General features: G+C 38.0%; 1 protein-coding gene across 1 annotated transcript in view; it reads left to right on the top strand.

The window, feature by feature from the left end:
• The window catches only part of BLTP3B (bridge-like lipid transfer protein family member 3B), an 89315-nt gene extending 75226 nt beyond the window's left edge, over positions 1 to 14089 (top strand). Inside the window, exons 18-21 of the mRNA XM_081084501.1 lie at positions 4432 to 4685; positions 5022 to 5130; positions 10526 to 10719; positions 12356 to 14089. Coding sequence (XP_080940627.1) covers positions 4432 to 4685; positions 5022 to 5130; positions 10526 to 10719; positions 12356 to 12475 — 677 coding nt within the window. The 3' untranslated portion in view covers positions 12476 to 14089. The remainder of the gene's footprint in view (positions 1 to 4431; positions 4686 to 5021; positions 5131 to 10525; positions 10720 to 12355) is intronic.
• The last annotated feature ends 422 nt before the right edge of the window (positions 14090 to 14511 follow it).

The following is a 14511-nucleotide window of genomic DNA, read 5'->3' as shown; positions in this document are numbered from 1 at the left end:
CCTTGGACATAGAGGGATATAAACAAAAAAAATGCAGGGTATGAAGAGGAAGCCATCCCTTTTTCAAAGTTTAAATAAAGATATTTATGGTTTTTAGTCATTTGAAGAAATGATTTAATAGACTAGTTATACTAAGAATTTAAAATGACAATATTTAAGTTTTAAAATGTTTTAAAAAAATCACAGCCCTGTAATGTTTTTCTTTGCCATATATACAGAATGCTGTATCTGATATATAACATGTTGAAATACATATAGTCCTACATGATATCAAATAAGTATGCTATCACTTCACATCATGGGAATTGCAGATAAATTTGCTATCCTATATAATAGAAGCCTAATATGCAAATTGACAGAATGGTGGAACGACCAGTTGCTGTGATGTGCACTGACCACCAGGGGGCAGACACTCAATGCATGAGCTGCCCCCAGCCCGCAGGCCCCAGGCCAGCCAAGGCAGGTGCCAGTGGGGCTCCCTGGTCACCCCACCAGCTGCCCCACTGAAAGAGGCGACTGGTGACAGCAGGCTGACGCCACCCCTTGATCGCCCTGCCGGGGGCGGGGCCTGTGAGCAGGCAGCACCAGGCCAGCCAAGGCGGGTGCCAGCGGGGGCCCCCTGGTTGCCCCGCCGGTCACCACACAGATCAGCCCTGATTGCTGGCCAGTCCTAAGGACCCTACACATGCATGAATTTTGTGCATCAGGCCTCTAGTTTTCCTATAAACCATTATGGAAAAAATTGGCTCCTGGCTTTTTTCTGTGTGTACGCCTTGTAGTTTACAATGTATCTGCTAAAAAAAAAAAATGTCAAGAATTTTATATTAGCAAGTGTAAAATTCCAATAACATGCAAAAAGAAGGAAACTAAGTATATCGTTGGAAAGGTTTTACAATGGACAAAAATTTTAAAAAGTTTGAACATAAAATTTCAGAACCTAGACCGTGTTCTATATACAACTCAACCACTTTTCTAATTGTACATTCATAGATTATTTCCAGTTGCACAATTATTTTCTTAACTTTTTTTATACTTCATTTAGTATCATACCTTATTACTTTTATTCCTGTTCTTTTTTTTTTTTTAAATATATTTTATTGATTCTTTACAGAGAGGAAGGGAGAGGGACAGAGAGTTAGAAATATCGATGAGAGAGAAACATCGACCAGCTGCCTCCTGCACACCCCCCACTGGGGATGTGCCTGCAACCAAGGTGCATGCCCTTGACCGGAATCGAACTTGGGACCTTTCAGTCCGCAGGCCGATGCTCTATCCACTGAGCCAAACCGGTTTGGCATTCCTGTTGTTCTTCAATGAAGAAGTCCATTTGAAATGCCTTGTATGTATGGGTTATATCAGGGGTGGGCAAACTTTTTGACTCGAGGGCCACAATGGGTTCTTAAACTGGACTGGAGGGCCGGAACAAAAGCATGGATGGAGTGTTTGTGTGAACTAATATAAATTCAAAGTAAACATCATTACATAAAAGGGAACGGTCTTTTATTTTTTTAGTTTTATTCATTTCAAACAGGCCGGATCCGGCCCGCGGGCCGTAGTTTGCCCACGGCTGGGTTATATAGTCGGTGCTATCTAATACCTTAATTTTTCTGAACTGTCTCACTCAGCTGGTTGCTAGAAGGATAAACACACACACACACACACACACACACACACACATACACACACACACACCCCAAACAAACAAACAAACAAAAAAATCAAGGAGAGAGAAAGAGGAAAAGTATGGGGAAAGGGTTAAAAAAGATTTTAAAAAATTAGCTTTAGCATTTCAAACATTATTAACATATGAACAAAGATTGTATTTGGTTGCTTTTGTTTGCTTGTTTTTGTTTTTCTATAATATGTGGATTTTGGATTCCTTTAATAGGAAGACCTTACTGTAATAGCTTCATGACATAAGTGATAGTAGGGAGGAATGGTATTTGACTAATGAAGATAATTACTTCTAGCTCTCACCTCCCTGGAGTATGTATCTGGTGTGTGTGTGTATGTGTAGACATAGATATGTAGATGTACAGATCATTAAAATATACTATGAAATCACATATACCAAGTTGTTTCTAATTGCTCTTATTTTTAAACTATAGGCCCGATGCATGAAATTCATGCATGGGTAGGGTCAGTAGGCCTGGCTGGCAATCAGGGCCGATCTGTGGGGCGACTGGCAGAGTGACCGGGGGGTGGCACCAGCCTGCTTGCCAGCCAGCCTCGCACCTTGATTTCCCTGCCGCTGCTGCCGGTCGCCTCCCTCTGAAGGGCGACCGGCAGGGTGGTCGGGAGGCCCCAGTGGCACCTGCCTTGGCTGGCCTGGGGCTTGTGGGCTGGGGGCAGCTCATGAGTTGAGTGGCTGCCCCCTGGTGGTCAGTGCATATAATAGCAACCAGTCATTCCACCAGTCGTTATGGTGTTTGGTCAATTTGCATATTAGGCTTTTATTATATAGAATAGACAAGTTAATTAACTTATTTTTTCTTGATATAGGAAATACTAACATATCTAAGTACATGTTCACACTCATGCTGAGGGAAAATAAACATTTCATGAATTTAATTAGTGGGGTTTCTTATGCGGACCCATGGCACAGATAACTTTGGTTCCTCAACAATTGATACCTCTTTGCCTTTCCAGAACAATTAGTTTGTTTTTAACTCATGGGTGTTATGAATTGCGAAATGGATCGTATTTTTCTTTCTGTTGCTGGAAAGCTCATTTTTGGTCTACCTTTGATACAGAAACTTAAATAATGTATTTTGAGTTATTAACTTTCCTACCTATTTTTTCCTTTTCCCTTCTGTTCTTATTTTTCTATTGCTTACTTTTTATCTGATTATGCCATGTGCATGTTTCCTCCTGTTCTTTTAAGAGTTGGGTAAAGTAAAATAAACAAAGTAGTTACCAGAAGGGTCAATTCACTTCAGTGATTCCACTAGAAACTTTTCTTTTATTAGTTGGATATTCTTTTTTCTTTCTTTTTTAAAATATTTTTATTAATTTTTTACAGAGAGGAAGGGAGAGTGATAGTTAGAAACATCGATCAGCTGCCTCCTGCACACCCCCCACTGGGGATGTGCCGCAACCAAGGTACATGCCCCTGACTGGAATCTAACCAGGGACCCTCAGTCCACAGGCTGACGCTCTATCCACTAAGCCAAACCGGTTAGGGCAAGTTGGATATTCTTTACGTGCTTTATTAAAGTTTTAAAATTTGTTTTTGAACTCAAGTATTTATATGCCTGTAAGCTACCTAAAAATTTTTTGAACAAGGCCAAGGCTTAATAAATGTAAATATTTAATACCCAGTTTTAATGAGGAAGGTGCAAAGCCATTTCATTACTTCTTGAGAAATGTCTTAGTAGTCACTTACTTTAAATGCCATGAATGTTTTTTCATGACCATCGTCCATTATATTACAAATTTGTAGATAGGTACATATCCAGATACACTCTTAAGTATCTGAGGTATGCAGGATACCAGATTTATGTTTCTTTTCTTTTTTATGAAATCTTTATTGTTGAAAGTATTGTATATGTCTATATGATATCAGATTTATATCATGGTATGTTGTTTCATGTTACCAAAAAGTAGAAAATAGAGACAAATGAACATTATTTCAGTATAAAATTATCTATAAAATAGGATGTGAGGGTTATATATGGTATCTATATATATAAAAGGCTAAATGACAGACTGTCCGACCGTCCGACCTACCAACCGGCTGGTACATAAGACGTGCACTAGCAATTTAAAAATAAATGTTGAGGGGGTTGGGGGGTAATGGGGGGATAAGGACACATATGTAATACTTTAATCAATAAAGAAAATAATAATAATAATAATAAAAAGAAAAAAAAGAAACACTTTCCTATTCCGGAGACATAAAGACATTTTCTTCTAAAATAACTAACTAACTAAATAAATAAATGTTGACTTGCGCATGCATGATACATATAAAGCTCTAGCTGGCGTCATTTGCACACATGTGTTTCAATCTGTCATTGTTGATTGTGAATTTGGTTGTTTTAGTTGACATTCAACATGAACCACATTACGATTTATTCATCACCCGACCGGCATCGATACATATGAAGCTCATGCTGGCGCCAATCACATGCGTGTTTTAATTTTATAATACTATATTATATATACTATTTTGATGTATAACTTTTTGCAGTAACGTAATTACCGCACGAATCTTTCTTCTAATTAATTTCCTTTCAATGTGCACGAATCTGTGCACTGGACCACTAGTGTTGTATAAGTACTGTAACTATCACTTAAATTAAGGGTGAATATTAAACCTTATTACTGCTTTCCCATTGTATAAAATGATTGTAACCTTTAATGACATACGAGAGTGACATTTTTGAGTAGTACTTCAAGTTACAATTTTTACATGTTCTTTTTCCGTAGGTTCTGATCATAAAGCTGTTATTCATTCCAAATCCTCTCCTGAGATTACTCTGAGATTTGAAAGTGGGCCTGGTGCTATAATGCACTCTTTACTTGCAGAAAAAAATGGATTTCTGCAATGCCATATAGAAAACTTTAGCACTGAGTTTCTTACATCTTCTCTTACGAATATTCAACATTTTTTGGAAGATGATACTGTTGCAACAGTGATGCCAATGAAGATACAAGTTTCTAATACAAAAATAAATTTAAAAGTATGTCAATAAATATTTTCACATTTTCATATTATACATGTTAACTTTGCCTACCTGAACTTCGGATTCATGCCTGAGAATATGCCTTCCCTGTAATATATACTTTACCGGTATTGAAATGAATATGTTGGTGTTTTTAGTGAATGATGTGGAGATCCTTCATAGAAATTAGAAAATATAAAAATAGAATAGGCAGTTTTCTCTGTATTAACTAAAAGATACATTTCTAACTCATTAAAAATATTGACTGAAGTAATATGTGTTAAGAAAATGATAATCTTGATTTTATCATTTACTTTAATAACAACATGCTGATACTGTTTTTCTTTCCTATAGGATGACAGTCCTCGTAGTGGTACAATATCCCTTGAACCAGCTCCTGTAGCCATTCATATTGATCATCTTGTGGTAGAGAGAAATGACGATGGCTCTTTTCATATCAGAGGTATATATGAAAAACAATTTAAGTGAATACCTACTGAAATTTGGAATTAAATTATTTACATGCTGATTGTTTCTTTTCACCCCTACTACCATTATATGTGTGCACATATGCAGGAGTAGATGAGTGAGAGACACTTTCCATACATTGTAATAAAATATTACCTATGTGTAGATCTCTACTTCAGAAATAACTCATCTACAGTTGATTTAGTACCTATCCTACAAATGTGTTTTGAATGAAGCAAGATAGTTTTTATGGTCCTACATCTTTCTTGATCTTACTTGGGTCTCTTATTTGATCTCTTTCCTAGCTTTATTTCCCACAATTTTTGTACATTTGCTCGACCGACCTGTTATACTCCCTGTATAGGAATTTGTCTTCCACTTTCCCACTTCTATAATCTTATTGCTTGTTATTCCTCAGTAGAACTGTTAATTTTCTTCCAAGGTTATCTGTAGCTTCCCTTTTTACTTATGGTATATTGCCATGTGTTTAGTTCTGCTTTAATGTCTGTATTCATTCTAGCAAGATTTTTAAGGTCTCTAATGTAAGGATTATATCTTATAAGGTAGTGTGGAGTAGTAGAAAGAGCTTGCTTGAGTCCATAGACCTAGGTGTTCTATTCCTCAATTGTTAGTAGCTACTTCAGAGCGAAATATGAGGGACTGATATGTGCATGCATTCATTGCCTACCAAAATCTCATCAAATGACATAAAATATGTTAAAAGAAGAATAAAGTTATAACAATACTGCAAAAGAACTATAAGTACCATTAGTGGGTCAGAAATTCTTTTTTATTTTATTTTATTTTATTTATATTTTATTGATTTTAGACAGGGGAAGGGAGAGCCTTTTATTTCTTTTTCTTTTCTTTTTTTTTTAAATTAAATCTTTATTGTTCACATTATATTTGTTCCTCTTTTCCCCCCCATAACTCCCTTCCTCCCAGTTCCCACCCCACCCTCCGCCCTCACTCCCCACCCATTGTCCTCATCCATAGGTGCACGATTTTTGTCCAGTCTCTTCCCGCATCCCCCACACCCCTTCCCCCCCCCCCCCCCAAGAATAGTCAGTCCATTCCCTTTCTATGTCCCTGATTCTATTATAATCACCAGTTCATTCTGTGCCGGGGTCCAACCCCAGCAGGTCCAGGGGTCCCCAAAGGCGTGGACGGAGTCGGCGAAGAAGGAATGACACGGAGACAGCGTTCAGTTGATCAGCAGCCTAGCCAGGATCTCCAGCCAAGTTCTGATCTAGATCTCCAGAGAGGTTCTGCTTTGGATCTCCAGCCAGGTTCTGTGTCCATGGTCTCTTGCTAGGTTCTCCAGCCAGGTTCTCCAGGTTCTCCAGCCAGGTTCTGTAGCCATGTTCCCTCACTAGGTTGTCCTGCCAGGTTCTGTCCAGGTTCTCCAGCCAGGTTCAGTCACCAGGTTCTAGTCAGGTTCTCTTGCCAATTTCTGTAGTCAGGTTCAGTCCAGGATCTTTTGCCATGTTCTCTCGCTAGGTTCTGTCTCTAGGTTCTGAGGCCAGTTTCTGTCCAGGATCTTTTGCCATGTTCTCTCCAGCGAAGTTCTTCTGTCCCTAGAGAACGTTCTGTGTAGGTTCTGTGCCTAGGTTCTGTCTCTCTCTCTCTGTCTCCTAAGTTCTGTGTTCTAAGTTCTGTGTCTTGCTGTCTTGTTACAACTGTATTTATACCAGTTGATTCAATCCTATCAATCTCTATTACAAAGGTTAGGGCGTTTCTTATCTCCATTCCAGGGAGTAAAGATTATGTAGCTTAGGCATGATTGTTCATAGTTAAAGTGATTAATTACCCACCTGGCACTTAGTTAAGAGGTTTTATTTCCTCCCTAACTTCAGGGGAAAATCCCTACCTGGGGAAACAACCTTTCTCAGAGAGGAGACCTTGGTTAAAACACATGGTGCCAAGAAGGTGAGCAAAAATATTAAGAACAGTATGCCATATATGCCAGGTCCCTTGAAACAGCAAGGATGGACTGGCTCCCGGCAATTCTGTTCATCAGATTATTTATTCACTTGATTCTTAGATTCACTTGTTGATAGATGCATATTTGTTGTTCATAATTTGTATCTTTACCTTTTTTTTCTTCTTCCTCTTCTTAAAGGATACCTTTCAGCATTTCATATAATCCTGGTTTGGTGGTGATGAACTCCTTTAGCTTTTCCTTATCTGTGAAGCTCTTTATCTGACCTTCAATTCTGAATGATAGCTTTGCTGGATAAAGTAATCTTGGTTGTAGGTTCTTGGTATTCATCACTTTGAATATTTCTTGCCACTCCATTCTGGCCTGCAAAGTGTCTGTTGAGAAATCAGCTGACAGTCGTATGGGTATTCCCTTGTAGGTAACTGAGTTTCTTTCTCTTGCTGCTTTTAAGATTCTCTCTTTGTCTTTTGCTCTTGGCATTTTAATTATGATGTGTCCTGGTGTGGTCCTCTTTGGATTCCTTTTGTTTGGGGTTCTCTGCGCTTCCTGGACTTGGAAGTCTATTTCTTTCACCAGGTGCGGGAAGTTTTGTCATTATTTCTTCAAATAGGTTTTCAATATCTTGCTCTCTCTCTTCTTCTGGCACCCCTATAATTCTGATGTTGGTACGCTTGAAGCTGTCCCAGAGGCTCCTTACACTATCTTTGTATTTTCGGATTCTTTTTTCATTTTGCTTTTCTGGTTGGGTGTTTTTTGCTTCTTCGCATTTCAAATCTTTGACTTGATTCTTGCGCTCCTCTGTTCTGCTGTCGGGAGTCTGTATAATATTCTTTATTTCAGTCAGTGTATGCTTAATTTCTAGTTGGTCCTTTATCACAACATCGAGGGTCTCATTAGATTTCTTGAGGATCTCACTACATTTATCGGCAGTCTCACCAGTCTTTTCGAGCATCTTACTAAATTTATTGGCGGCTTCTAGACAGTTCTTGAGAGACCTTAAAAGTTTGGTTTTGAACTCTATATCCTCCATTTCTGTCATTTGTGTCCTGTTTCATTGTCTCTGCATTTTTTATGCTTTCTTGGTGCACCCCCTTGTGGTCTTAGTGCGCAGTCTTGTTGTAGTTAAGCCTTGATTGTTGTAGGTAATACTGGGGGGGATTTGACCTCCAGGCCAACTGGCTGTAAGAATCAGCTGTGTCTGCAGTGGGAGAACTTCTGTCCTCTAGGGAGGTGCTAATCTAGCCTTTGCCTGAGGCTATCCCACAAATGCCTCTGTGCAAGGCTTGGGCAGGGCGGGTCCCAGGGGATCTACAGGGCGGGCGGGCGGAGCGAGCAGTTATGGCTGCTCTCAGTCCCATCCTCAGAGGCTCTGCCTCAGTGTCCCAGCAACTTTTGCAAGTACCTTGGAGAGAAAGCTGCCCTCGAGTTCTGACCGATGCCAGACAGTCCCGCTTCTCCCGTTTGAATCTGGGTCCCCAGAGACTTGCCCGGAACTGGAGCCCAAATCCTGAGACTCCCTCCCGATTGACACAATCGTGCCCTCAGCTGCCAGCCAGCTCTGCATGCACCTCTGCACCTTTATATTTTACATCCGCACCGCACCTCCTCTGAGTCCCGGTATGCTTTTCTCTTTCCTTCTAGTTGTAGAATTTCCCCTCAGCCAGCCTTCCTGTGGTTCTGGGTGATGTCCGTTCCGTCTTTTAGTTGTATTTTTGAAGTGGTTGTGCGAGGCAGCAATCTCCGGTGTTTACCTATGCCGCCATCTTGGTTTCTCCTCTATTTCTTTTTCTTTCCTAATTGTCTTACCTAAAACCTTTAGGACATCCTATATAATAAAGATGTAATATGCAAATGGTCGTTATGCTATGAAGCATAATGACTGACTGAGTCATGACCAGATCAGTTGGAGGGTGGGGCAGCGAGCTACAAGCGGGAGGTGGAGAGCTACAGGAGTGGGCAGGGCAGCAAGCAAGTGGGAGGTGGAGAGCTAAGGAGCCGGCAGGGCAGCAAGCAAGCAGGAGGTGGAGAGCTACTGGAGGGGGCAGGGCAGCAAGCTATGAGTGGGGGGTAGGGGAACTGGCAGAGAGCTACAGGAGGGCGCAGCGAACTACTGGCACACAGATTCGTGCACAGGGCTACTAGTTGTTAAATAAAAGTGGTGAGAGCAAACATTTTATTTCTGATCTTAGGAGAATAGCATTTAGTCTTATACCATTAAGTAGAGGGATATTGGCTGTGGGTTTTTTGTAGCTAGCCTTTATCAGATTGAGAAATTCTATTCCTAGTTCTGAGTGTTTTTATCATGAGAAAGCGTTGGATTTTATCAGATGTTTTTCCTGCATTTATTGAGATAATCATGTGACTTGTTTTATTCTGTTAATGTGATGTGTTATGCTAATTGCTTTTTGATAGTAAGTCAAACTTGCATTCCTGAGATAAATCCCACTTGGCCATGGTGTACAATTATTTTTATACTAGTGGCCTGGTAGACGAATTTGTGCACAGGTGGGGTCCGGCCAGCTGCGGGGCTGATTGGGCTGGGCTGGGGAGGGTAGAAGGCCACAGGCAGTTGGCCAACCGGCTCTGCCCCTGATGGGGGTGGGGGACCGATTGGGGGCAGGGCTGGCCGGATGAGGGGCCGGCCACGGGCTGGGGGAGGTGAAGAAGGGGGTGCCAGGCTGGCTTGGGGGAAGGCCCTGATCGGATTGGTTGGTCGCTGCAGTGCGAGTCATAGCAACTGGTCATTCCATCGTTCTGGTTGCTTGGCTTTTATATATATGGATTTGCTAATATTTTGTGGAGGATTTTTGTGTTTATATTTATGAACATTTTGATTTTAGTTTTGTCTGATTTTACAATCAGTAATATTGGCTTCATAGCATGACCTGAGCAATGTTTCTCCTCTTCTATGTTTTGGTAGAGTTTGTAAAGATTTGATATTCATTCTTCTTTAAATGTTTGGTAGACTTCACTTGAAAGCTTTTCTTTATGGGTAGCTTTTTTTTTTTTTTTAATCACTGATCCAATCTCTTTAACTGTTATATGTCTTTTCACATTGTCTAGTTCTTCTGTAGTCTATTTTGGTTGTTTGTCTTCCAAGGAATTTTTCTATTTCATCTAAGTTATCTTTATTGGAATACAGTTGTTCATAGTATTCCTTTATAATAATTTTTATTTCATTAAGGCTGGTAGTAATGTCCCATGTTTTATTTCTAATTCTAATAATTTCTTTTCTCTTTTTTTGGTCAATCTAACTAAAGTTTTGTCAATTTTGTTCATCTTTACAGTAAGTGAGCTTTTGGTTTATTGACTTTATTGTTTTTTCTATTTCATAATAATGTCTTCATACTAATAGATATATATTCATTTTAAAATTCGTCTTTCACATTAAAAATTCAGATTTATCAAGTATTTGAAAATGTTTTACCTGAGCATTTTACTTGTTCAGATTCTCAGATGCTTAACACTGGGAATGATTTGAAAGAAAACATCACAAGTGAATCAGTGCAGCTTTCCAGTGGAAAGTATGATCTGAAGGAACAGCACAGTGTCACTCAAGCCACTCAGACAAGTCCAGAGACACCTTGGCCTTCTCAGTCAGTTCACTCTCCCGAGCGCTCCTTTAACTTCACTCGGGAACAGGTAATGGGAAAAACTAATTCATTCTCATTCAGTGTCAGTAATTAAAATAAATGTTAGATACTAAATAATTAAGAAGTTATTTACTTATCTAAGTAATGTTTACTGAGTACCTGTCATGAACCCCCACCTAGTGAGGATTACGCTGTTGAGCAAGATAGGGACAGGCCCAGCCTTCAGAGGGGTTGTAGTCTCATGGGGAGATAGAGGAGTAAATGTGGAAAGAGTTCTGGTTTCTGGAATCCAGAAACACTTCCTAGATGACATATTCATTTTGATGTCTTTTTTTAAGTTGCAAAAGTGTTATAATATTTCATAAAAATATTTAAAACAACTTAAATATATTCTAACCTCCTACAGTGCTATTAATACTACTTTATTTTCTTCCTAGGTTCTTTTCCATAATTTTCCTAAACAGTTGTTATTCTAGTGTATATATTGTATTTTTTTTACTTAACATTGTTTAACAATTATTTTTGGATATTGCTACTTATGCTTCATATTTATTTTAATGACAGAGTAATATGGATGCAGATGTACTGTCATTTCTAAACCTTCCTCTTAATATTTGTTAACATTTGAGTTGCTTCTTATTTTTTGCCACTATAAATAAAATGTCCAGTAGAAGTTTAATTTTCTATGATAGAACCACAGAATGAGCTATTTCATCTGTTCAACAGGATTTGTTGGATGTCAGCTCTGAGCTAGGATATAGAATTAGACAGTATACTACTCTTCTCTATTGAAAAACTCAAAGACTAGTGGGAAAGACAGGGGTGTGCGAATTTTGGTTACCATGTACTGTGTAATGCTATGCTAGCAATTGAGGACAGACAGTCAAGTACCCAGCTTGGTTTATAAGACAGGAATTCTTAAGCTGTACCAAAGAAATCTGAGAACTTTTTGAAATTAAATGCAAATATTTTCACGTATTAGTAAATGCGTTTTTCTGGGGAGAAAGTACTTAGTTTTATCAAATCTTCATAAGTAGGGGTTAAGAAACAGTCCTAAGAAGATAAAATACCTGAACGGAGTCTTAATGAGGAGGGGAGACCTATTAGCCATCTAGATAAAAATATCTAATAAGATATTCAGAATGTGGGTCTGAAGCTCGAGAGTGATTGATAGTGGATCAGGCCACAGGAGTACATGAGATGACCTAAGAGAATGACTCAGTGATAAAGGAAGATGACCAATTATGGAAGCTAACAGAACATTAAAATTTAAGGGTTCCTACATAGTGGAGGAGAGGATAAAAAGTCCGTGTGTGGGAGGGATAAACATGAAAGAGCTGTGGCAGGAAAGGCAGAGAGGAGAGACGCGTAGGAAGGAGAAGAGAGGTCCGCAGCGTCTAACGCCACAGAGGTCCAGGGAAACTAAAGTTAGACTAAGTCACTGCTAGATTTCGAAAGTAGGCTTTAATTAGTGTTTTGAATTGCTGGGTCAGTACTTATGAACATTTTTAAGGGCTTGATATGTATTTCCAAATAGCTTCTCAAAGCAGTTTTCAGCATAAGTGTACCTTTGCCAGCATTGGTTATTTTTCTGTTCCAAGTGTCACACCTTTAGTTGATATATAAATTGTCTATATTTTCTGAAAATGATTAACTTCTCTGATTTTTCAAATTTATCATTTCAGCTCATGGAAGAGAATGAATCTCTTAAGCAGGAATTGGCTAAAGCTAAAATGGCTCTTGCAGAGGCTCACCTGGAGAAAGATGCTCTTCTTCATCATATAAAGAAGATGACAGCTGAATAGCAGGAGTGGCAGTCAAAACCCAAATTATAGCTCTGCAGTCGGGAGGTTATATTTATAATGTGATGTTACCAACGAGTGGGAGAATTTTCTTTTAATGAAAAGACAATAAAATTAAATGGTATGTGATGAAGTGGTGACTAGTCCAAAGCTAGTTTAGGAAGTAATTAGGTATGGGCATTACAATCTTTGGTTGTTTTGTGTTTGTTAACCCTCTTTTAAACTGGTCTGATATAGGGAAGTCAACACATACTGTAAAGTAATTTCATGCCTAATGAAGATGTCATTTCCTAATTTTGATATCACACTATAGGCATTTTTTTAAAAAGAAAAATGAAAACCTATTGTATTCCTCAGATTATTGAATTGATCACTCTCTGTTAATGATTACTATGATTTACAAAGATTCAAATGCTTTTAGGGCTAATGTAAAATAAAAGGCTTACATTTTAAATGTTTTAAAATAATGTACTTAAATCTATAAGTATTTAATTACTGTAAAAAGTCCAATCAGACAATAAATTATATAATTTTGGGTTTGAAAATTCTGGCAAATCACCCTACTGAACTTATAAAGTAACTTGGAAATGTGAAAAAGAAATCATTTTAAATGATGGGTAAACTGTATAAATTGAGACTATAATTTGCAACAAAAAATGGTACAAGGGTAAAAATAAAAAGCACAAACTGTAAAAAACAAAACATTAGAGCAGCGGTTCTCAATCTGTGGGTCGCGACCCCTTTGTCGGTCAAACGACCCTTTTACAGGGGTCACCTAAGACCATCCTGCATATCAGATATTTACATTAGGATTCATAACAGTAGCAACATTACAGTTATGAAGTAGCAACGAAAATAATTTTATGGTTGGGTCACAACATGAGGAACTGTATTTAAAGGGCCAGAAGGTTGAGAACCACTGCAATAGAGTCTATGGCCAACTGATTTGAAAAGCATTACTTGTACATTCTTTGGAACATTTCTTGTTAGAAGTAAAAGAGTAACCAGCTAAATTTGGCAGCATTTGTAACTACGAATTTTAATTAATACGATTTATATTATTTCTTTACCTTTATCTTTTCTCTATTTAAGAGTAAAATTTTCAGAGTATTTTCTTTATACATACAAAAAAAATTTCATACCATTCTTATAGTATCAGATTAGGTGGATGTTTGCACATATCCAGTTTATATAGCTAGTTTTGATTAAAGTTTTTTGTGATATATATACTGTCTTCTATAATAAGAATGACTGGTAAATTTTGAATTCTATTTTCTAGGAATTGTTGAGGTTGAAACCAACATGAGAGAGAATCTCTTTCATGCATTATGAAATAAAAGTTCCTAGTGTTTAAGCAAGAGAGGCTTTTGAAGACTTAAAGTATATTTGTGATATAATTAAACAGACAGACTTAAATAGATAGTCTATTTTAAAATTTGCATTCTTAAATATAAGTATATCCAAGATAGAACATGAAACAGCTGGACTACTTGTTCTGTAAGGTACTTGACAATTTTAAACCACGTTACGACACTTTATGGTGCTTTGCTTGTTGGCAGGACGTACAGCCATCCCTATGTCTGAGCACTTGGAGGAGAATACAGGCTTCATTTACTTAAGTGTTGGAGTGACTTGGATTTTATTTAAAATAGTACTGGTCTTTTCTTCTGTAACATCCATTTTCATTGGCATGACTTTAATACAGGCCTTGTTTTGGGAGCTGAGGCTACAGCAAAGAACAGATTTAAATTGTGAATATTTTACCTCAAAGTATTTAAAACTTATGTTAAACTGTGTTAATCTAAAACTATGTAATAGTCTTAGATTAAAAACAAAGGTCTAATTCAATATTTAATATTATAGCTAATATCCTTTGTAGAGTACTTTTGATTTATAAGCATATATTCAACGAATGCAGTCTCATATAGAAAAACGGATTTGATGGGACATTAACTTCTTCAGAGCCGACAGTGTTTCTCAGGATTGACCGATTTGCTCTATAGAAATTTTAAATTTGTGGCATATTACAGTTGTTTAGT

This window comes from Myotis nattereri, assembly GCF_964212035.1.
Source record: "Myotis nattereri genome assembly, chromosome: 2".
Classification (NCBI taxonomy): Eukaryota; Metazoa; Chordata; class Mammalia; order Chiroptera; family Vespertilionidae; genus Myotis; species Myotis nattereri.
The sequence above is the reverse complement of the archived record's forward strand: the minus strand, read 5'-3'. Positions and strand labels throughout refer to the sequence as shown.